This window comes from Arabidopsis lyrata, assembly GCF_000004255.2.
Source record: "Arabidopsis lyrata subsp. lyrata unplaced genomic scaffold ARALYscaffold_1, whole genome shotgun sequence".
In the NCBI taxonomy this organism is placed as follows: Eukaryota; Viridiplantae; Streptophyta; class Magnoliopsida; order Brassicales; family Brassicaceae; genus Arabidopsis; species Arabidopsis lyrata.
In genome coordinates, this window is record NW_003302555.1 from 9861226 (window position 1) to 9883558 (window position 22333).

At 33.6% G+C, this 22333-nt stretch overlaps 6 protein-coding genes across 7 annotated transcripts; 3 read left to right on the forward strand and 3 right to left on the reverse strand.

The window, feature by feature from the left end:
* Nucleotides 1–2587: 2587 nt before the first annotated feature.
* On the forward strand, nucleotides 2588–5359 carry LOC9329291 (alcohol dehydrogenase-like 1). The gene is made up of 9 exons (XM_002890467.2): nucleotides 2588–2869; nucleotides 2953–2999; nucleotides 3116–3444; nucleotides 3601–3683; nucleotides 3930–4005; nucleotides 4417–4481; nucleotides 4589–4684; nucleotides 4810–4971; nucleotides 5067–5359. Exons 1-9 carry the CDS (start codon nucleotides 2678–2680, stop codon nucleotides 5181–5183), a joined length of 1167 nt encoding a protein of 388 aa, XP_002890513.1. The 5' UTR covers nucleotides 2588–2677; the 3' UTR covers nucleotides 5184–5359.
* A 1649-nt stretch (nucleotides 5360–7008) lies between these two features.
* LOC9326576 (alcohol dehydrogenase-like 2) lies at nucleotides 7009–9256 on the forward strand. Of its 2 annotated transcripts, XM_021012774.1 has the most exons (9): nucleotides 7010–7327; nucleotides 7408–7454; nucleotides 7533–7861; nucleotides 8019–8101; nucleotides 8226–8301; nucleotides 8418–8482; nucleotides 8571–8666; nucleotides 8753–8914; nucleotides 9030–9256. In XM_021012774.1, the coding sequence occupies exons 1-9, from the start codon at nucleotides 7136–7138 to the stop codon at nucleotides 9144–9146; spliced, it is 1167 nt and encodes a 388-aa protein (XP_020868433.1). In that variant the 5' UTR covers nucleotides 7010–7135; the 3' UTR covers nucleotides 9147–9256. The 2 variants fall into 2 exon arrangements, with proteins under 2 accessions (XP_020868434.1, XP_020868433.1); XM_021012775.1 differs by lacking the exon at nucleotides 8571–8666 and having other exon boundaries at nucleotides 7009–7327.
* Nucleotides 9257–9475: 219 nt separating this feature from the next.
* Nucleotides 9476–11264, forward strand: LOC9326577 (cytochrome c oxidase subunit 6b-1). Its single transcript, XM_002890469.2, has 5 exons — nucleotides 9476–9655; nucleotides 10075–10389; nucleotides 10482–10564; nucleotides 10661–10742; nucleotides 10951–11264. The coding sequence occupies exons 1-5, from the start codon at nucleotides 9614–9616 to the stop codon at nucleotides 11005–11007; spliced, it is 579 nt and encodes a 192-aa protein (XP_002890515.1). The 5' UTR covers nucleotides 9476–9613; the 3' UTR covers nucleotides 11008–11264.
* Nucleotides 11265–11884: 620 nt separating this feature from the next.
* On the reverse strand, nucleotides 11885–15553 carry LOC9326578 (uncharacterized protein At1g04910). Its single transcript, XM_021012773.1, has 12 exons — nucleotides 14712–15553; nucleotides 14501–14608; nucleotides 14321–14416; nucleotides 13962–14061; nucleotides 13806–13873; nucleotides 13622–13710; nucleotides 13210–13519; nucleotides 13005–13138; nucleotides 12714–12927; nucleotides 12429–12613; nucleotides 12247–12342; nucleotides 11885–12166 (listed from the first exon to the last, which is right to left on the reverse strand). The coding sequence occupies exons 1-12, from the start codon at nucleotides 14874–14876 to the stop codon at nucleotides 12031–12033; spliced, it is 1701 nt and encodes a 566-aa protein (XP_020868432.1). The 5' UTR covers nucleotides 14877–15553; the 3' UTR covers nucleotides 11885–12030.
* Nucleotides 15554–17586: 2033 nt separating this feature from the next.
* LOC9329292 lies at nucleotides 17587–18412 on the reverse strand. The gene has a single exon (XM_021015281.1). The coding sequence runs from the start codon at nucleotides 18150–18152 to the stop codon at nucleotides 17712–17714; it is 441 nt and encodes a 146-aa protein (XP_020870940.1). The 5' UTR covers nucleotides 18153–18412; the 3' UTR covers nucleotides 17587–17711.
* Nucleotides 18413–18899: 487 nt separating this feature from the next.
* Nucleotides 18900–20888, reverse strand: LOC9329293 (blue copper protein). Its single transcript, XM_002893186.2, has 2 exons — nucleotides 19703–20888; nucleotides 18900–19413 (listed from the first exon to the last, which is right to left on the reverse strand). The coding sequence occupies exons 1-2, from the start codon at nucleotides 19848–19850 to the stop codon at nucleotides 19037–19039; spliced, it is 525 nt and encodes a 174-aa protein (XP_002893232.1). The 5' UTR covers nucleotides 19851–20888; the 3' UTR covers nucleotides 18900–19036.
* Nucleotides 20889–22333: the final 1445 nt, after the last annotated feature.

A 22333-nucleotide genomic window follows, 5' to 3' on the forward strand; every position in this document is an offset into this window, starting at 1 on the left:
GACAAAGATAGAAAACATGAATCGAAATAATATCAGTTTTGATTCTACCTACATGGTTCCTTCTTCTTTTCCTATAAGCCTTCTCTGATCAATATATCCTTTTCTTTCTCTTTTGATTCTTTTCACGCTTCCTTCTTCTCCTTGTCTCAATGTCTTCTTCTTCTTCTTCTTCTTCTTCTTCCTCTTTCTGTTTGTCTTCTCCAATATGCTCTTTCTTTTCTTCTTTACTTGCTACGGTGCCAACGTGATCACGTTGGCGATAACATAAGAAGGCTCACAAATTTCAGTGATCTCCAACGTGGCTGTGGTGGTGATGATCTCAACGACGGCGGCTTGGATGCACAATGGATATCAGATTCAGTTTCCCTCTTGAAACTTTATGGCTTAGGGTTTGCTTGAGTTGAGACTCGGCGGTGGCGGTGTCTCCGGCTATGACGATAGGAAGTTAATGTATTTATAGGAGGTTAAATATGTGTTTCTAGGGTTTACGATTTAACATATAGTCGGTGTAGTTGTATATTTTGTTCGGCCCATATTGGTTAAACGGATTACACAATGTGGCCTTTTATTTAAACGAAAATCATTTAGTATAATTAGATTAAAAACGGAAAAAAACATTTAAAAATATTAAATTAGGCAATAAAAGGTATTTAAGTAATCACGTAAAATCAAGAGCTCAACAAGAGCCGTGAGTCTGACACGTCAGCAAAAACACTTCTCAAATATTGTTATTTATAGATTTTAGACTATTCAATATATTTGCCTTTTTTCCGGGCAGTATATTGTATCTCTTATTTTTCGAAAAGTATATAAATTAGATTATCGATAATTTGTGGGATATACGTAAATTTTGTTGCGAATATGTAAACATTATCGTATAAAAGTAAAAATGCTATAATTTAATAAAATAATTAATTAATATTCGAATTTAATAAAGGGTATTTAAGTAATCACACAAAAGCAAGAGCTCAACAAGAGCTGTGAGTCCGACACATCAGCAAAAACACTTCTCAAATATTATTATATATAGATTTATATTATAGTTTACAATTGTTATTAAGTAACGGTATACCACGAGTCCACGAGATAATTATTAATAAACTGAGGATTTAACTCGTATTAAAGCGGTATATAAATATTGATTCAAATTCGTCCGCCATATAAATCATTTCCGAAATATAACCCGTTCCGTAATTTCTTAACTCGTCATGTGATTTGTATTAAAAAAAATAAGGATTAAATCCGTATTGAAGCGGCGGATTAATGATATTTTAATCTTTTTATTATTGTTGATTCAAAAACCCGTCCCGCCAAACCCATCCCGCCAAAAAACTCATTTATTTTATTAATGTTCTTATTTATGATATGATTCTGAATCATTGTCTAAATATTTTAATCGATGTAGAACGTTGAACACACATTTTCGTCAATTGGATAATATATGTCCGTTTTTAAAATTTCGAATCACAGTATATGCAGAAAAAAAATTGATTTTTTTTTTTTACTTTATGTATTATATGATGATTCAAAACAGTTAAAAACAAATCAAACAAAGATGATAGGAGAATCATAATTATAAATCTTAATCAAATCTCCTAAAAATCTAAATTATTAAATATGGAATATCCGGTGTATGAGTTGGGTTAAATATAACCCGACCCAACCAATTTTTTGTGAAGGAATTTTTAAAATGGGTCGGATATCCGATATACCCGAAAGCTTTTTTACCCACCCGTCACAAAAAGTGCTGCGATTATACTAGTATAGATTATTTGAAATTTGGGGCCCAAAATTTGCTTAATATTGAGGAGACCTAAGGCAAATGCCTTTTTTTTTTTACTCAATAGGCACAATCACATGGTATTACAGAAATATGATTCTGAATTCATGTGGAGTTTATTACTGTTCTAACTTCTAAGATTGGTGAACTTATCTAGAATGTGCTCAGTAGTAACTACGAATAAACTAATCTTCACTTTCTTATTTGGAAGAAATACTTAACTACGAATAAACTAATCTTCACTTTCTTATTTGGAAGAAATACTATTAACTTTGCTTTTGAGATTGTTTTTCTGAATCTATATATGATCATTTAGTAATTGTGATACTTAAGAGTCATTGTCCAATATTTTTTATAGATATCTAAAAAGTGTTTGAAAACTTGAAATCTCTTGATGCTTAGACAATACTCATGAACATGGGAAAAAGTCATGACGTATTGAAGGCTAGGATCAAGCCCATAAAAGAATATGCGCAGTCTTCAAATATCTAGAGACCATGACTTTTGCACAACATATACTCGAACTAATTGCTTATCTTGTATATTACTATCTAATTTCTCAATTTTAATAACATATTTCATTTAAATTCTATTTTTAAAATGCTCTTATTGAAAAAGAAAAAAACTGTAAACACACGCTTTGGGTCTAGAAATGCAATGACATACCTTCAAATCTTATGAATTATGAAAAAAAAATTGTATCATAGAATTAGACGTTATAGATTGAGCACGTACAACTCTGTTGTAAGTTGCGCGTGTCACTCTAGTAAAATATGTGTCGTTGAATAAAATATTCATAAGTGTTGTAGCAGTTGGAAAATCTATAAAAGATAAGATAGGAAGAACAAGATCAGCTCTCTCTCGTCCACTTACCTATTTGTGCATCTCATCATCGCCATGGACAATACATCTTTCTCTAGCAACGAAGGTAAACCAATTAGATGCAAAGCAGCAATATGTAGAAAAGCAGGAGAAGCATTGGTGATTGAAGACATCCACGTGGATCCACCTCAACCTTATGAAGTTAGGATTAAGATTTTATGTACTTCTTTATGTCACACTGATCTTACTTTCTGGAAACTAGACTTCGTAAGTTTACATTATTCACAAAGTCAACGCATAATCTTTTCTTTAAAACTCCATTTTCACACTCATCTTTTTTACATTTCCAGGGACCGATTTCAAGGTTTCCTAGGATTCTTGGACATGAAGCAGTCGGGTGAATCTTCATATATTTCTTTAATTTCAAATTTTCACTCTTTTTCAAGAATTTGAGTAATTACTTTTTGTTGAGGTTACTATAGCATAGTAACTTGTATTAATTTTTTAAACCAGTGTGGTCGAGAGCATTGGTGAAAACGTGGTAGGATTTAAACAAGGCGACGTCGTTTTGCCAGTGTTTCACCCTTATTGTGAAGAATGCAAAGACTGCAAATCTTCAAAAACCAACTGGTGCGAGAGATATGCTGAAGATTTCATATCAAACACAAGACGATATGGAATGGCTTCAAGATTCAAAGACTCTTCGGGAGAAGTTATTCACCATTTTCTCTTTGTCTCGAGTTTTTCCGAATACACCGTCGTGGATATTGCACATCTTGTCAAAATATCTCCTGAAATCCCTGTTGATAAAGCGGCTTTGCTCAGCTGCGGTGTCTCCACAGGTATCTCTTCTCTTCTTTAGTTGTTTTCGTAGGGTTGGTATGGATATTTTAAATATATCTAGGGTAAAACATAAGGAGAGATTAGGGGCCGGATTGTTATTTATAGGATTTCAGATAATGCACATGCATGAGCTGATGGTGCGTCACGTGGATCAGGAATTGGAGCAGCTTGGAAGGTAGCTAACGTTGAAGAAGGCTCCACCGTTGCAGTTTTTGGCCTTGGTGCTGTTGGACTTGCGGTATCATTTTTATTTTCAATTATATATAGTGTTACTTTTTTCTTCGAAAAAAAATATATAGTGTTACTTTTTTCTTCGAAAAAAAAAAAGAAAAAAAAAAGAAAACAAAACTACTTTAACAATAATTTTACCTTTTGTTTATTGAAAAAATAAAAATAATTATACCTTTTCTTTGATCAAATTTATATACACATCTTTTAGTTATTTGCTAGTAATAATTAAATAATTTTAATGATTTGGTAAAAGGTTGCAGAAGGAGCTAGACTACGTGGGGCTGCAAAGATCATTGGTATTGATACCAATCCTGATAAATTCGAGCTAGGTAAAGTCGTGTTGTATTTCAATCCTGGTATTGGTATTGATACCAATCCTGATATAATATGCTTTTTGTCTTTTAATTTTGAAGAAGATTTTTGTGTGTGTGGGCTTATTCTGACCACGTTGGTGATTAGTGTATAAGTTATACGTTAGTGTTGGAGGCTGTAGTTGATGTTGATCTGACAAGTGGTTTAACGGTCCATCTGTTTTTATCCTTTTTTTGGGTAAAAATAGCCAAGTGTAGTAGTTTAGGTTTCTTTTTTTCCCGTCATAAATAACATTTTCATTGATTACACACATAAATTAAATTAGTTTCAAAATATTATATCAAAAATAGAGAAACAAATCATACTTTTGCTTTGAAATGTAAATAATCACTTAAATTTAATCATATATAATAATCTCTATTGATCAGGTAAGAAATTTGGTTTTACGGATTTCATCAATCCTACCTTATGCGGAGAAAAGAAGGTTAGTGAGGTATGTTATCAAATATCTTACTCCAGTTCATATATCTTACGTTACAACAACTTATTAATACATACATTGACAAAAACAAATACTTTGTTGGTCAATACAAAAAAAAGGTGGTTAAAGAAATGACAAAAGGAGGCGTTGACTACAGCTTCGAATGCGTTGGCTTAGCTTCTTTACTTAACGAGGCTTTCATCAGTACCCGCACGGTACGCTTATAAATCGAATCTTAGTCAATTCAGTATATCATTCCAATGGTTAAGGTTAACCAAAGTTAATTGGCTCTATAATTTACAATGTCTTTTAACAATTGGAAAATAAATAAATAAATCAGGGAACAGGTAAAACAGTAATGTTGGGGATGGAGAAGCATGCAGCACCAATTAGTTTGGGTAGTTTTGATCTTTTAAGAGGCAGAAATATTTGCGGAAGCTTGTTCGGTGGTCTAAAATCCAAACTTGATATTCCCATTCTCGTGGATCATTACCTTAAAAAGGTAAACTGTACATATATATTTATGTGCTTACATTTTTTTCCACCCTCTGTTATGTTTTCATGAGATTAAATAGTACTTCCTTTAACAAATTGTAGGAGCTCAATTTGGATAGTTTTATCACACATGAATTAAATTTTAAGGAAATCAATAAGGCTTTCGCATTATTAGAGGAAGGAAAGTCTCTCCGCTGCATTCTATGGATGGATAAGTAATGGTTCTTGTTTAGATTATTTTCCTTTGTCTTTCAAAATGCTTTGTTCTTGTTACCTTGCACATTTTGTTATATTAACAAGAGCCAGAAACTTATCTTTGGCACTTGGAGTCCAAACCCCTTAAAATTGTGTTTACTAAACCCCTTCTATTAATTTGTAGATCAATGATTGTTATACAGTAGAACCTCTATAAATTAATACTCGATAAATTAATAAACACGATAAATTAATAAATTTGGCCGGTCCCTAGTCGGGCCAATGTAAAAATTAACCAAATTCGATAAGATAATAAGATAATAAATTTTTTGAAATCTCTATGTAAAAATATAGTCCCAATAATATCATAAATTAATAATCATGTAATTTTCACATATATATATATATAATAGTTTTAGTGTTTTTCATAAAAAGCTTTTGTAAGTTTTCAAATTTTGAATATGCATAATTTTTGTTTTAATAGTCGTATATGTTTTTAAAATACAACAATGAATGTCTTTGTGAATTTTAATTTATGTATATCGTTTATATATGTGAATTCTATAATCGTTGTTGTTCATTGTCAAAATAAATTATTTTTTTTTGAAATATTAAGTGTTTAAGGCTAAAACTATAAAATTTATAACATCCAAAACATTAATCTTAGTTAGATCACATTGCTTTAGCTCGTATTTTTTTAAAAAAAAATTCACAATTGAAACAAAACTTTCTATAAATTAATAAATATTAATTTACGTTATAAATTAATAATTATTAATTTATAGATAAATTAATATCACTATAAATTAATAAAATATCATGATCCCAACATTATTAATTTATAGAGGTTTTACTGTACTTGGCTTTACCATTTGAAATGCAAATCTCAAGTTCTTTATACGTTCACTCGCTTCAAACCCTTGGTAACAAGCAGTTTCAACTTTCAACACACGCATTGTCACTTCTTTAATTCAGACAATGGTGGTGAATTAGTGTTCTTTCATTTTTAACATCTAAGCGTGAATTAATGTTCCTTTATGACGCCATTTTTGTGCAAGAGGAGATTTCTCACTTCACTTTTATAGTTTTATATATGGACCAACCCGGTCATATAGTGCAATTTTATATGGGCCCCAATTTTAATTTGCGTTTTAAAAAAATATTGGGTTTTAAGTTTTGCGAGATTTTATATATCCTCGTTTTTTTTTGTCGCTGGTCAAATTATTTATTACGAAGAAGAAAAATAATGTCAACATAGGAAGAAAAACAGAGCAATTAAGATCAAAACCAGAAAAGAAAAACAGAGCAATTACGAACAGAAACAGGACAAAAAAACCAGAGGCTGATGAACCCAAAATCAATGAGGAGACTTGCTTCAACCTCCACGACCACGATCTCTCTCTCTATGCGGTCCTGCAACCACGATGGTCTTCCAAGCGCAAGATAAGAACGTAACCTGCCATCTCGTGTTACACTACAAGCGATCTTCCTAACCAATGAATTGGCTTTCAGTGACGTTATTGTAAACATTGTAAATTCGTGTATGTTTTCTCACATTTGTTATAACAAACATATAGTTAAAAATGTTGTAGTTTAATCAAGATTACAAGAAACCATATTTATTAATTAGCTGAGTTTTAGGTATGTATTAATTAAGTAATAACGAGCTGTTCGAAATTTGTTTTCATTGGTACAATCTGAAAGCCAATGTTTTCATTTTCCTCAAAGTTTCATTTTAAATTATTTTCTTAACATAGACTGAAAAATAAAGTAAAGATACGTCGTTCCCACCCACCCCTTTCTCATTATAGAGAAATTAACTTTATAAAAAAGACTAGAGACGTGCTTCATTATTCAGTAAATGGATTTATTAGAAAAAAAATAAGCTATTGATAAAAACAAGAGAATCTTTTTGCAGAGATAATATAACAAGAACAAGTGACTCTCTCTCCCAGATCACTCCATCATTGTTCACCATGGACAAAGCTTCACTCTCCAGCACCGAAGGAAAGCCGATTCGATGCAAAGCAGCAATCTTACGGAAAGCAGGAGAAGCTTTGGTGATAGAAGAGATCCAAGTTGATCCACCTCAAGCTTACGAAGTTAGGATTAAAATTCTATGTACTTCTCTATGTCACACGGATGTTACTTTCTGGAAACTAGAAAGTGTAAGTTTACATTATATCACAAAGTCAACGCATAATCTATTATTCAAAACTCAATCCCACAAACATTTTTATTCTTCCAGGGACCGCTTGCAAGGTTTCCTAGGATCCTAGGTCACGAAGCAGTCGGGTGAATCACCCTATACTTCTTTATTTTTTCATTCTTGATCTTCAAGAATTTGCCTAATTACTTGGATTTGTAATCTAGTGTGGTCGAGAGTATTGGAGCCAACGTAGACGGATTTAAACAAGGCGACGTCGTTTTGCCAGTGTTTCAACCTCAATGTGAAGAATGCAAAGAATGCAAATCTCCAAAGAGCAACTGGTGCACAAGATATACTAACGATTTCTTATCAAACACTAGACGATATGGAATGACTTCAAGATTCAAGGACTCTTTTGGAGAAGTTATTCACCATTTTATCTTTGTCTCGAGTTTTACTGAATATACCGTGGTAGATATCGCACATCTCGTCAAAATCTCTCCTGAAATTCCCGTTGATATAGCAGCCTTGCTCAGCTGCGGTGTTGCCACAGGTTAGCTAGCTAGCTTAGTTTCTCATATTTGTTTAGGGTTGATTTGGATAATTTTTAAATTAGCCAAGGTTAAAACATAAAACTAGTACAAAATCAAGGGTGGGATATAAATATATAAATAATTACACTTTGTTACGAGTTTGAAATGGACTTGTAGGAATTGGAGCTGCGTGGAAAGTGGCTGACGTAGAGGAAGGTTCCACTGTCGCTATCTTTGGCCTTGGTGCTGTTGGACTCGCGGTACATTTATATCAAAATAATAGAAGCTATATATATTAAACAATTATATGATTTTGTTTAACATTAACAACAAAAACAATTAAGATTAACTATTAAGTAGTTGGTGAATTTTTTTCGTAAACAGGTTGCAGAAGGAGTCAGATTGCGGGGAGCCACTAAGATCATCGGTGTGGATCTCAATCCCGCCAAATTTGAAATAGGTTTGACTGATTTCCTAATGAAATTTTACTACGAACTGGTTAAATTGACATAATCATTTTTTTTTTTTAGTATACCATATCACTTAAGATAACCTATAACTACTGATGTCGAGTAGGTAAAAGATACGGAATGACGGATTTCGTCAATCCTGCTTTGTGTGGGGAGAAGACAATTAGTGAGGTATGTCTTCAAAGTACTCTTATATAACTTTTAATTCGGAACATGCTGAAATAAATTAATGTAATTGTTGGATGATTATGAAAATAAGGTGATTAGAGAAATGACAGAAGTAGGAGCTGACTACAGTTTTGAATGCATTGGTTTAGCTTCCTTGATGGAAGAGGCTTTCAATAGCACTCGCCCTGTACGGTTTTACCGGTTTCTATTCGGTTTAGCATCATTACATAGATAAAACCGATATCAATTTTCATAATGATGATTTCCTTTTAGGGATCGGGTAAAACGGTAATATTGGGGATGGAACAAAAGGCTTTGCCAGTAAGCTTGGGTAGTTATGATCTTCTCAGAGGCAGAACTATATGTGGAACATTGTTCGGTGGTTTGAAACCCAAACTTGATATTCCAATTCTCGTGGATCGTTATTTGAAAAAGGTATAAATAAATCTGTTTATAGTATATATGATTATTTATTTATACAAGAACAAAAGTTAAAGTTATTTTTTTCATTACGCGATGTGATTTTATATTTTTTTTTTTTAAATTGCAGGAGCTTAACCTAGACGGTCTGATTACACATGAATTAAGCTTTGAGGAAATTAACAAAGCTTTTGATTTATTGGCGGAAGGAAACTCTATCCGTTGCGTTGTATGGATGGATAAATAATTGTTTTATTTTCTCAATTTGAAATTTTCTTGTGATTCATCTATGTACCAAAACATTGTTGGTAACCAGGAATAAAAAATTCTACCAAATAAAAGAAATTTATAAAATTATCACATGTAATTCCCTTTGTTGGAATGTGCTTCTATTGCTTTGTTTTTTTTTTTTTTTTTTTTTTTTTTTTTTTTGTTGTTGTTGTGTGCAAATAAATCATTTTATTTAGTAGACAGATCAGCGGAGACTTAATTGGGCCTAAAGTGGACTAAGTAAAACAGGCCCAATTTATGTTAGAACAAAACAAAACACTGTCGTTTGGTCGGTACGGACATAGCCAGATAGAGATCCTGGAGAGCTTAAACCTAACAGTTTCTCTCAGAGTGTTATCATCAAAAAAAAGATTCTTGTCTCCGATCCTCGTCGCTCTCCAGTCACCTGAAGATTCTCCGAGCTTCTTTTGACCACACGCTTCAATGGCGGAAGCTGTGACCGCTCAAACTCCATCGCTCTCCGAGGTTATTCTTCATCTTATACCTCATTTCTCATTTTGCTCTCTCAGTTTTCATCCGATCTTCGTTCGATCTACTGCAAAATGAGCTGATTCTCTTTGAATTTGATTGTGAGACTTTCTTTTGTTAGATCTGCTTCGATTCGATTTTGATTTATCCTTTTAGAACGAGCTAAATTAGATTCCTTTAGCTCTTCAATACATATTAGGGTTTTCAATTTCTTGATTGATTTGAACAAGTCAACAAAGATTGAATCTTTCCAGTTTTTAAAAATCCAAACTTTTTTCATTTGTAAGTAAACATTAAAGGATTGTGTTACCATTTATTTCATCCATTTTGTAACAAGTAAGATTGATTTTCACTTGGTCTATGTTGGTTTCATTTGGTCTTTAACCACTTTTTTGGCTGGTGATTTATTTTGGCAGCAATATCATTTGGAGAAAGAAGTGAAGCAAGATACAAGTGCAAAGCCTGTGGAAGTGAAAGAAGTGGTACCAGAAGTTACTACACAAGCTGAAGAGGTTACCACGGACCAAACTAAGGAAGAATCTCCTGTTGAGGAAGCGGTTTCTGCTGTTGAAGAGAAGTCTGAATCTGCTCCTGAGTCAACGGAAGTGACTTCTGAGGCTCCTGCTGCTGCAGCGGAAGACAATGCTGAAGAGACTCCTCCTGCTATTGAAGAAAATAATGACGAAAATACTAGTGAAGAAGTTGCTGAAGAAACCCCTGATGAGATCAAGGTATATTGTAGTAGCCAAAAGACTTACTTTGATACACTTACTTTGATCTTGTTAATATATTAATCGAGTTGGCTCATGTGGTGTTGTTGCAGCTTGAGACAGCTCCTGCTGATTTCCGTTTCCCGACAACAAACCAAACAAGGCATTGTTTCACTCGTTACATCGAATATCACAGGTGAAAAACCAATGTTCTGCAATGTTTATCCTTTTTTCCTTAGATTCTGATCTCTTTCCCCATGTCTAAGTTTTGTGATTGTTTTCATATCTCCAGATGTGTAGCTGCTAAGGGTGACGATGCTCCAGAATGCGATAAGTTTGCAAAGTTTTATCGATCTCTTTGCCCCAGCGAATGGGTACACTTTCCTTTCCTTTAGCTTTCTTCATGGTTCCAATTATTTGATAGGTGATACTGATTAGTTATAGAAAAAAAGACCTTTAAAATAGGCTGCTTCACTGTTTTGAGATTACAAGTTGTCATGAAATCAGTTCCGTTTTCTTTTGGGACGATTTCGCTAGTTCTGCTTCTTAATACTGCAAGAACTATCTTTTGTGTGTTTGCAGGTTGATAGGTGGAACGAGCAAAGAGAAAATGGAACATTCCCTGGTCCTCTTCCCTGAAGAAGAATCATATTGCCATCATTCCTCTTTTGCTGTTACCTCCATGAGATTACACTGCAGAGTTTAATAAGATTTTTACAAAACCAGCACTTCTGGTTCCCATCTTCATAAAATGTGAGAATTTAACAAAACTTTATAATCTCAAATTTTCTCTTATATAACTTTTTTGAGGATCATCTGATTCTGATATGTTGTTCTTCCTGATTATACTTTTCCCATGGCAAGCTTCAATTCTTAGTACCAGAGACATTTTTGTCTTCTGTTTCTCTAAGGTTGCATATATAAGTATTATAATACTTGATAATTATTATTCCAATCAAAGGATAACATTGGAAGATGTAAGTTCTTAATTTAGGACACAGTACATGAACAAATTAGGTGGTGTTATTCAATGATGGATTTTAATAGAATTGTAATCCAACACTAATCCAGTGTTATTCAACTAATGATTCTAAATCCAACTTTAAAATCTGGTGTTATTGGATCTCATACTTCATTAGATTTTAAAAGTTTTATGTTATTCAACTAAGATTTAAAATTCTTCATTAAAATCCAGTGTTATTCAAAACTAAAAGACTTGTAAAATTTTTGTATATTGAATCATTTGAAATGAAACCTCTTTGGAGTTTTATGAATAAATTATTAGAATCAAAATTCAAGATATACTGCAGAGATTTTGAAATTCACACAAACAAACTCTTACAAGCAATATCAGAAATCAAATCTAAAGCTTAAAAAATTGACTTTAACTCCATCATTGAATAAACACCCCCTTAGTCTCTATAAAAGAAACTTGATATTTCTAAAATCAACAAGTAGACGAGCTACAAATTCACTGTTATCATGGAATTTCTATAGAATAAAGTATAAATCAGAATTATGTATAAAAATTGGTATATCATTCATTAATCACCAAACTGTTTGATCATTATAATGCTATAACCTATATAATATGCCTATAACTATCATTGAAACTTATCTCCAATGCTAAATTTGCATGAAAAATTTCAAGTTTCATGTCCATTATCTCGCTTTACTTGGGTCTCTCTGGCAGAGGCACTCCGGTAATGGGTTCTCGTAGAAGGATTCTTCAGAACGATGTCTCTCCAAACCTTTTGTTCCAGAAACTGGCCCTTTTCTCCTCTTCGGCGATCCTTGTCTGTGTTATAACCACAACAGTTAGAGCCAGTACATTATGGAGATGGGTCTAATTCTATGAAAACATTGGTTTTTGCTTACCGGGTTTTGTGAATATCTATGATTCGTTCATACACTTTTCGGTTATCTTTCTCAGCTCCTCTTCCAATTCTATCTATCAACCTCACAATGCCTTTCCTGAATCACAAAATACCAACAAAATGTAAGCCAACAAGATTCCATCACTTAAAACCAAAAGAAACAAAAAAAACAACAATTTTCACCTGTCCGGAGAGATAGTTTTTCGGTGACCAAGATACCGACGATGCCCTTCAACAGCTCTTGCCATGTTTCCGCTATATGACGGAATAAAAACGTCGCTTTCCACAGAAACAATGTAATCAAGTGCAGCCATTTGAGTTGAGTGGTTCATAAAAGGCTTAAGCTCTTCGCTAGTTGCCAAATTTTCCTTTCATGAACAAAATAAAAGAGTCTTCAGTCTTTTTATTTGATCCCTTTAGTTACTAATCATAAAAAAAAACCAAAATATCTTGAAACTTTGTTAGTACCTTACTCGTTAACATGGAGAAACGAGAGCGTAAATCGGCTAACCGAGACTCACCACCGTAAATCTCACCAGCAGCTATATATATCGGTGTGTTTGATGAATATCCAAGAGCTGTTAGCAAGATTCCAACTTCTTTTGGAGTCAATGGGCAATAACCTTTGAGTCTTTGTACTCTTCCATCAATGTCTTTCACTTTCCAATACGCTGTGTTCTTCCTAAACACGCAATCTTCTTACTCGAAAAATAACAACTCGCAAGAAATGGCAGAGAAAAGTAAATTTGTTTTGGTTACCTTATCTTCCTTAGCTCAGCAGCTTCTGAAGCAGATAAACCATGGTTGCATCCGCTGAAAGCTAGCATGTCTTTCTCAAATCTCAAATGCAACGCGATGTATAGACCATAAGACCTCATCCTATCGACCAAAAGCTACATAAAACTCAAACTGTTAGAGAGAAAGATGACCTATGAGATGGTTATAGGTAAATCAATAGTTTTACTTTTCCCATTGATCTGATTTTAGTAGAGAAGCGTAGAGCCTCATAGCATGCACGGCAACGCAGCTTCTGGATATCAGGAGGTAGATTGTTGTTTGCTAGACGAGAATCGGATTTGGCGGCTCGGATCACCTTGTATTCATCCCACATGCTAGCTATCTCATTTTGGTAGTAACTCAATCCTGAATAGCTTTTGAAATGCTTAACCACTTTTGTAAGTCCATCAATACCTTTTGGAAGTTTCTTGATGACTCTTATATCTTTAGATAAAGCATTGATGAAGTGATCTTCATCAAAGACATCCGAGAATTTGCTGTTACAATCGCATCAATCCACAACAAAAACAGGTTAAAACAGGATCTAGAAAATTCTTAGACAACAAGAAAAAAACAGAGTATGGTAACATGGAGCTAACCTAGTATCCTGCCAGAAAGACCGTTTATCGAGCTCTGGGACTACGAGTGTTGCATTTATAATCCGAGCTATAGCTACCATGTCACATATCTGTAAAATGTTGCAATGGAAGAAGAATGATTCAACCTTAAGTATTTCATACTTTTGAGGGCAGAGAAACACAAATAGTACTACTACATACTTACCCCAGCGCGCATCTGGTTAAGCCCGCCATTTGTGTGAACAAGAAGATAGCCTCTAGATTCCAGTGAAGCTAAAGAACCAAATAACCAGATTGTCATGTGTCAACAACACAAGACTTCTACAAAAGGAAACCAAACCAGATAGTTTTCTTTGCTCACATGTGTAACTAGGATTGGGATTGACACAAGGGACGAAATCTCGGTTCGGTGGAGGTTTCCAAAGCTTGTCGAAATCCGGTATCCCGCTTGTCATGTTCAACTGTCAAATCTAAAAGAGTGAAAAACACGAAAGAAGCATGATCCTTCTATTCAAAACAATCGAACTTTTCTTTGATCTAAGAAATAGTTTGTCTAGTGTTCTAAAGTTAGCCATCACTTACAACCACCAAACTTATCATTAAAATAATTTACTTGATATCCTCAATTACTAAACACTCACTAATGATTAACTTACAGAAACTAATCTTAGTCCTCCCATTAGTTGCACCAAAGAATCAAAATATAAGAAATTTTCAAACCTTGGAAGAAGAAGGGCTTGTAGAGAAATGAGGAGGTACTAGCTCGGTGTTCTTGATGTGTTCCGAGATTGAACTCTTATACTGAATCTCATTTTCCTGAAATTTGACAAAGTTTATATCGATAGCCAAAGTTCAAAACTTTATTCCAAACAAGAAGATCTCAAGAACATCGTATCAAACCTTTGGTTTGGTGATAAGAGAAGAAGCTTCATTCGATTCTAAACGAGACAGATTCCTCGTTAAGCTCTGTTCTGTGATAGATTTGTTGTAATCGATGATATCTCCTCTCTGTTAAACAGAGAGAATCAAATCAAGAAACGACCCAATCTCAGAAACAGAGTTAAGAACACTAACACCGATCAAGAAAACAGAGATGGTTATGGTTACGTACCCGAGTGTTGTGGTGATTAAGGTGAAGCCTCCTAGGGAGTCTATTGAAAGGAGCAACATAGATGTGTACGGTGAGAAAACAGAGTAATGTCATTACGCATATGGCGCATATTAGCACCCTCCGTATCACAACCGCCACCACAACCGTCTTCCTCCGCCGCCGCATTTCTCTGAGAACGATCCAAACGGCAACATTCAAGACAAACAAACCGCTCGTCAAAGAAAAGATTCAGAAAAAACGGATCTTGAATTCTTGATGAGACTTTCTATTTGTGGGAGTAGTAGAGAGAGGTATTTGCCGAAAAAGGAAAGTATGAGAGGTCAATCAACCAATGCCACGATGGTGTCTAATGCCCAAAAATCGACGATTCAAAACTTTACTTTGGTTTTTCTTGTTTTCTATTTTAAGAGTTAAGAAGCTAAAAAGGTAAGAGAAGGGTCACGTGACGTTTGACCTGATCTAGAGAAAGAGGTGCGTTATTATACGTGGAGACGATTTCTAATTTTGTCAAAGGATTGGACAAAGTCGTAACCTATAAATCGTAGTAATTTATTGTGATCAACAAGATTTAGTTTATATTGTATCACATTAAAATATGTTATTTAGCTAATTTAGACACTCTTGAATGGAGTATGATAAAGTATTTTAAAAGTTTTTGTGTTTTGTGAGTCATAGTTAGTGGTTGTAACGATTATTGAGATGGCAATTTTAGTGGGGATGACGATTATTGAGAGGCTACTCAATTCAAATGAACATAGTGCTCATAAGTTATCACATGGAGTTCTTCCTTTCTTTTTTTTCTTTCTTTTTTTTTAGTTTATCATTTCCTTACGATATGCATCTGCTACATCTATATGTTTTCTTTCTTTTTTGACGAAAATCTATATGCTTTTTTTGTTTCTTCATTTAACAATAGTGAGCAACAGCAAGCATTGGATCCTTTATATAAGAAATAGACTTTGAGTCGTCTGACCATAATAGCTAAAAAAATGTCTGTTTTGAAGTTATATTTATTTATTATACAAAGGTAAATCTATAACAGGTCTTGTCTTTTAAAGATTTGAATATTGAGTTATTGACGATAGCAATTACAACGGATTAATTTATCTGGCTAATAATATCGGTTTTATACTTTATTTAAGATCACACTGCATTTTGTATAAAGAGTTTTAGAAATATACTGCAGTTTTTTGTGTGTGTCAAATATGTCAATTACAAACATTTTTTCGGTTGTCCTGTATGCAAAATTGCGCACGAATACGATGAATCAATTTTTTTAATAAATGAAAAAAAAAAATCTAATTTACAAATTGGTAGTTGAACTGGGTGCGTGTTTTTTTTCTACTTATTGATAAATTACATTGATCTAAGAAATTTGAATGATAGCCTTTTTCTTTTCTCGGATTATTGGCTATTAATCGGCTGAGAATTTGAATATAACAACTTCTTTTTTTCAGTAGAATGGGAGAAATATTGTTCCATGTGTTTTCCATAATTTCCATAGGACCACATTTATATTCCAACAATGGGAGGAGATCTATCCATACTTTCCGGGAATTTCCCAGTTTCTTTTTTTTTTTTTTGGACAACGGAATTTCCCAGTTTCTATGGTTCATGTTTAATTCGTTTCTTTTTTTTTTTCTTTTCTGTTTGCATAATTTTAAATAAATACTTATCATTTATTTTTTAATTTTAATAAACTTGATAGTCCTTAGGATTCATAATTTTTTTTATAGAATCTATTCATATAGTCGTTAATAAACCATATGTTTATCTTTCATTCGTAAGATGAGACTGATTATTTTTAAAGGAAATGACTTATGGCCGGATTGCATATACTTATCCACACAATTGCAAAAAAAAAAAAAAAACGATTTGCTCCAAACTTTGTTAACGTTTTACGAATTCAAATTCACCAAAATCACAATATGACATTTATAAGAAAAAAAACTAGCAATACAAAGTAGCCTATAGTGTCAATTTGTAACTGTATAATGGTACGGAGAGAAGAATCATATAAAACGTCACGTGGGAGAGAAAGAGAGAATGTTCGTGGAAAACGGCTGAGAGTAGATCACCAGATCACTGCTCAGACATGAACTGGCCACTTCACTTGTACGTCTGTCTGTACATCACCACTTCCATTAATCTCTTGTTATATTATTAATCAAATACATCATCAACACGATGATTTATTACCAAAGCTCATATTCAATGTAACAAGCAAGTTTCAAGGCAGATTAGTGAATTGTGATAAAGCGTTTCAAGTTCCAAGTAAATTACAAATACTGGATTTCTTGAAAATTTAAAATATTTATTCAAAACTTTTCCATGGTTGCGTTTAAACTTTTTTCTTAAAATGTTTTTACGGGATGAAGTTTTGTTATGATATTCGGTTTGTGTGGATTATTATTAATTAGTAGTGCCGTTTAAGTAACTTAATTGCATTTATGTAAGTATTATGGAAAGGCTACTTATTAAATTTGACCAGCTCTAATACCAAACCTGAATAAATGAAGCGTGACACGTCTTTTTCCTCTTCCCGTACATTAATTGTATTGCCAACTGTATTGTCATGTGCCAACCAATCACAGCCTTCGTCGGCATTCTCTGTTTGCTTTAAAAAAAAAATTCACATAGTTTTTTTTTTTTTTTTTTTTGATAAAAAAAAAAAATCACATAGTTTACATATAGAATTACAAAATGTCACTGTAAATTAATCACATTTTCCGTGAATTCAGGGAAATTAAATTGAATCGGTTCTAGACTTCTAGTTGGAGTAACATTCTTTAACAATTTTTAAAATCTTTATAATTTTTTAGAAATCAAATGCATGTAATTGTCATGTAAATAAAATTTCTCGTATAACCATTACTTCTTATCATCTTGTGATTATTACTTTTACTCTGTATCTTTTTCTTGCTCAAGATTTTTTACTGTTTTCAAGGGGTGAAAAAAGTGAGAAAAACAAATGGATATATACAAAAATGTGGTAAATAATTACAGAAATAATCTAGAGAGGAAGCTTTGTTTTTTGACATGCTTCTTTTTCTTCTTATTAACAACGATCTCACTGTATCTATGTTGCAGAGGAGATAAACAAGAGGAGACAGAAGAGTAATAAGAAGATATAGCCGTCGAAGAATAATCTGATTCTGATTCTGAAGAGGCGGAGGAGCAAGACGACATCGTTTTAGCCAAAGAAGAGGAGTTCATGCTTGAACTTAAGTCATAGAAATCACTAGACAACTTGGAGAGACTCTCGTTGAGACAAAGGGAACATATTCCAGGAGATTGTCTTTGCTTAGGATGTTTCTTGCATGAGTAGTTGAAGTCTGAAGATGAATCTGATCTCTTTACCGTAATATTCTTGGGTTTTGACTCTGTTGTTGTTCGCATTGATCTTCTGTTTCTGCTATTGATGAGGAAAACGTTTGCCATTGTTGAAGAGCTTGTGGTGATCTAATTTGTTTTTCTTTCTTCTCGCCGTTACTTGTGTTGTGTTTGTGTTTATTTATAGGTGCTTGCTTAGCTGGCTATGATCTCTATTGATGTTTCCAAGATATTTCTTCTTTATAATTTTCCCAAAAGGCCAAAAAATAACAATGGACACCCGGTTCATGTATACGATTATTTTATATGGAAAATATTAATTGTAGTAGTTAAGAAAAAAGACAATTAAATTGTAAGAAAATGAAAAATGTTAGGTCATTCTTCCATATTAATATCGACATACAATACATACTTTATTAATGATAATTATGTTCTCAGATCAATCATACGTAGATAGACACACATTCACATTGTGTTTGTTACTTAATTGATAACGTAAAACAAACAATGTTTTTATATCCGAAAAATACCAAATAGAATTCCAAATTAATTTCCGGTTTCCACGTGTATGATAGCCAAAATAAACTCATAGTAGCTAGAACTCGTCAAATCGAATTTGAATTCTATTCCAAAGTTACATAAATAATCGAAACCACTCGAAATCTCCGTCATTTTGATCACTATCAACATCTCCTGGTTTAGAACAAACAATATTGTTTGTTCTTTTCACAAACAAACAATATTATTCTGTTGTTACGTCGGCTTGGGTAGAGACCTAGAGTGGTTACAATGTTTTATCCAAATGGACGGCTTAGATGTACGAGAGATCTTGTTGGTTCCAACCAATTAGGTAAGAGACGGTGGATCTGATGCTTTACGAGTATCATACTCTCTATCGTAGAGACACATGGCAAGGCAATCTCGTCCTTTTGCTAGGTTCAAATTTAGTATCGTTTTTTTCTTAAAGATACATATACACCACAAAATTTCAACTAAGACAAAGACAAAGCATAAAAAACAACGGCCCAAGTAGCAACCAAAGCCCCTAATGGACAAGACACGGTCCAAGCCCCACAAGGAATGGCCTGTGTGGTCGTGGGGTTGTAACCACTACCTCCGGTGAAAGGGGTTGGTGTGGTGGTGCCACCACCTACAACGTTTGAAGAGGCCGACGCGACGGTGACTGCCAGCTTCATACCGGCGGCGCAATGGCCGGGGATTCCACATATGAAGTAGCGAGGACCAGTGGTCGTGAGAGCTATGGTCGTGGTTCCGCTGCTGTCGGACGTAATGGAGTTCCCTAAAGTGCAACTCTTGTAGTCATTCTCGCTCACTTCATCCACCGTGTGACCCGCACCGTAGTTGAACACTGAGTTACACAAATGTAAGAACATTAAACTGGTACAATTATGAACCGATGTGATATAAAGCAGTACTTGTTAGTTTGATTTGATTTTCCGAATTTATATAATCATTACATGCAAACAAAACAATAATAAAGTCATCATAATCATTTTATCATGTCAATAAAATGAGAATATTTTGTGAATTAGGCCTTTATTTTGTTTTCATCTCAACCTAATAAATATATTTGTCTATAGTAGAGGTAATTATGAGTCAAATTATATAAGTCTTAGAGGAGTTAAGAGATGAGTCACCGATGGTATCGCCGACAGCGAAGGACTTTCCAGTGGCGAGCGGAGTGTAGTCGGTGCCAAGGGACCAGTTCACCGTAAGAGTGGCGGATGAGGCAGGTGCGACCATAGAGAAGAATATGAGGACAAGGCAACCAAGAAGTCTGCTCATATTGTTTTATACTATTTGTTAAATATAAGGGAATTACTATTTTATGATAACTTCTTGTGACATGCATATATATATATAGCTAGATAGGGGGTGTTTAATTGGAGTTAATTTAGTCGACTCTCTTAGGATAACTTTTTTTTTCTTTTCTTACGATAACTCCTAATTAGTTTGTCAGATCATAAGGGATCAGTTTTCGTCACCGCTTCACAATGATTAAATATATGGACTAAACCAAAAAGCAGGTGGAACTTCCTGTCCGAACATCACTCAGGCGAATCAGCTCTATATACATATAGTGCCCAATCATTATTTGCTAGACTTTGGTTTGGTGACATATATGACTCTTTCTTTGCCAACAAAAATTTATTTAATTAAACTAATTACAAATGCACGATTCATTATAAAGGAAGTTTTAAAAACAAAAAAAAAGTATTGAAAAGACATGCTTCAGGCTTACTCAACCTACAATCTAAGCTAGTTAAAAGGTGGTTTATGTGGTAAATAGTCTTTGGGAAAACATATGATCGAGACACTGCAACTAATGATGTACATTTTTGTTTTTTTTTTTATCATGAATGGACCGTTATATTCATATAACTATTGTAAATATATTTTCCCCGGTGAATACCGCTACAAAATATACAAATTAGTGAATTACAACTCCACAGGTTAACTCTCAAGAAGTTCTTGAAACTGAAGGTAACACCGTCTTCCACCCTAGATTATGGGAGTTAAGCTCTCAAGATTCCAAACGTTGATCATTGACTCAAACATATATGCATAGACAGAGTCGTCCTAACAAAATGAAGGTCACAACTCATAAGCCGAAGAAAAGATAAATGGGCCACTGATAGAAATAATAAAAAGATTTGTCAACATGGTACTCTAACCTTCCTTCATCTATCTCACGACGAGTCATAACCACTACATTAATGAGAACTTATAAAAAATTTACGGCCTAAAAATAGATAATATATACGAAGGCCACAAACCCATGCTCGATCCCATGACCTGCTCTGCGCATAGATGCAGTGACAGTGATAGCCAGGCCCGGCCCAAGGCTAAAGCCCGTGAAACTAGAGCTTTAGGCAGCAAGACTCTATAAATAAATTTAGGGGCATCATTTCACAAAAAAATGTTGCAGCATAGTGGTTAAGTCTCTCCTTTACCTTCCTGATCACAAGTTTGACTAATTGTTGCCTAACTTTTGCTAATATTTTTTTTCAACCGTTTTTGTAAGGGCTTAAATTTTTTTTTTTGCTCTAGGCACTATATTATATCGGGCCGGCCCTGGTGATAGCCATTACTTTTATAGTGTCTAGCTAAAAAAACCTATAGTTACACCAAACCAAACCGAATCAAACCAAAGTCCACCAATCCGAACCAAATTTGACTATATACCTTGTAAAGAAATCCGAACCAAATGTACTTGCATGTGCACACACACCAAAAAAAAAAAAAAGCTACACAAAGAAACGTTAATGGCCCAATACTCTAACCAAATAACTCACTTCCTAAAAAGGCCTAGATACTTGGCCCTTTCAAGCCAGTCATGATTCATGACGCTAGGTCGGTGGCTGTTTACAAAGATATCAATAATTATGGAAAATATGTAGATTTCCAATTAACTTCCTTTTATTTTTCATGGCCCATTTTGATTTTTTTTCCCAAGTTCTCATATTCTTATTTTTTATAATAAATTTCAAATTTCCTTTTCACCATTATTTTCCCATAAAGACTAATGCATATCTAGAGAGTAACATGTGAGTGCTTAATTTCTTATAATTGAATAATTCGACATCTAAATAGAAAATTGTCCATATCATGATGATTTTATGTTTTTTTTTTTGTTTCTTTTTTCATGCCCATTTGATGTTTTAAGATATAGTGGATGTGAATGCAATTACAAAGATATACAATAAACAAAGAAAACTGAATACGTCTAACAAGAAGATAAAGAGAAAGCTGCAAGATAGTGTGAATCTATAAGCTCAAAACATAAAAAAGCTGCTGTATAGAACAGTCGGCTATATTTTGAGGTGTTTCTTACTAAGATATAATGAAATGCTTTTCAAATAAGATGTTTAAATCATATCTAGGCTAGGTCAAAAACAAAAATCCTATCTATAGCCTTTACTTTTTACATTTTTTTTTTTGTTCTTCTTCTTTTTTTTTTTTGTCATCTAAGTTCTAATAATACGTAGTTCAACTTTTTTTTTTTTTTTTCCTTTTATCGATTGAGGCTCCATTTTCTTTGATGGGTCTTCATGATAAGACAATGATCATCATCTCTATTCTTCCATGATTCCCATGTACCGCTGATTTTGTGTTCCAATTCAACTACAAAACTGAAAACCAAATCATTGTTTGTTATTATGATCACCGTAAGTTTTTTCTTTTCTTTTCACAAGTTATCCCTGAGAAAATAAATGTGGTAAACAAATTTTATTATGTAAATTTTTTGTTTTTCTTCCCTTACTTTC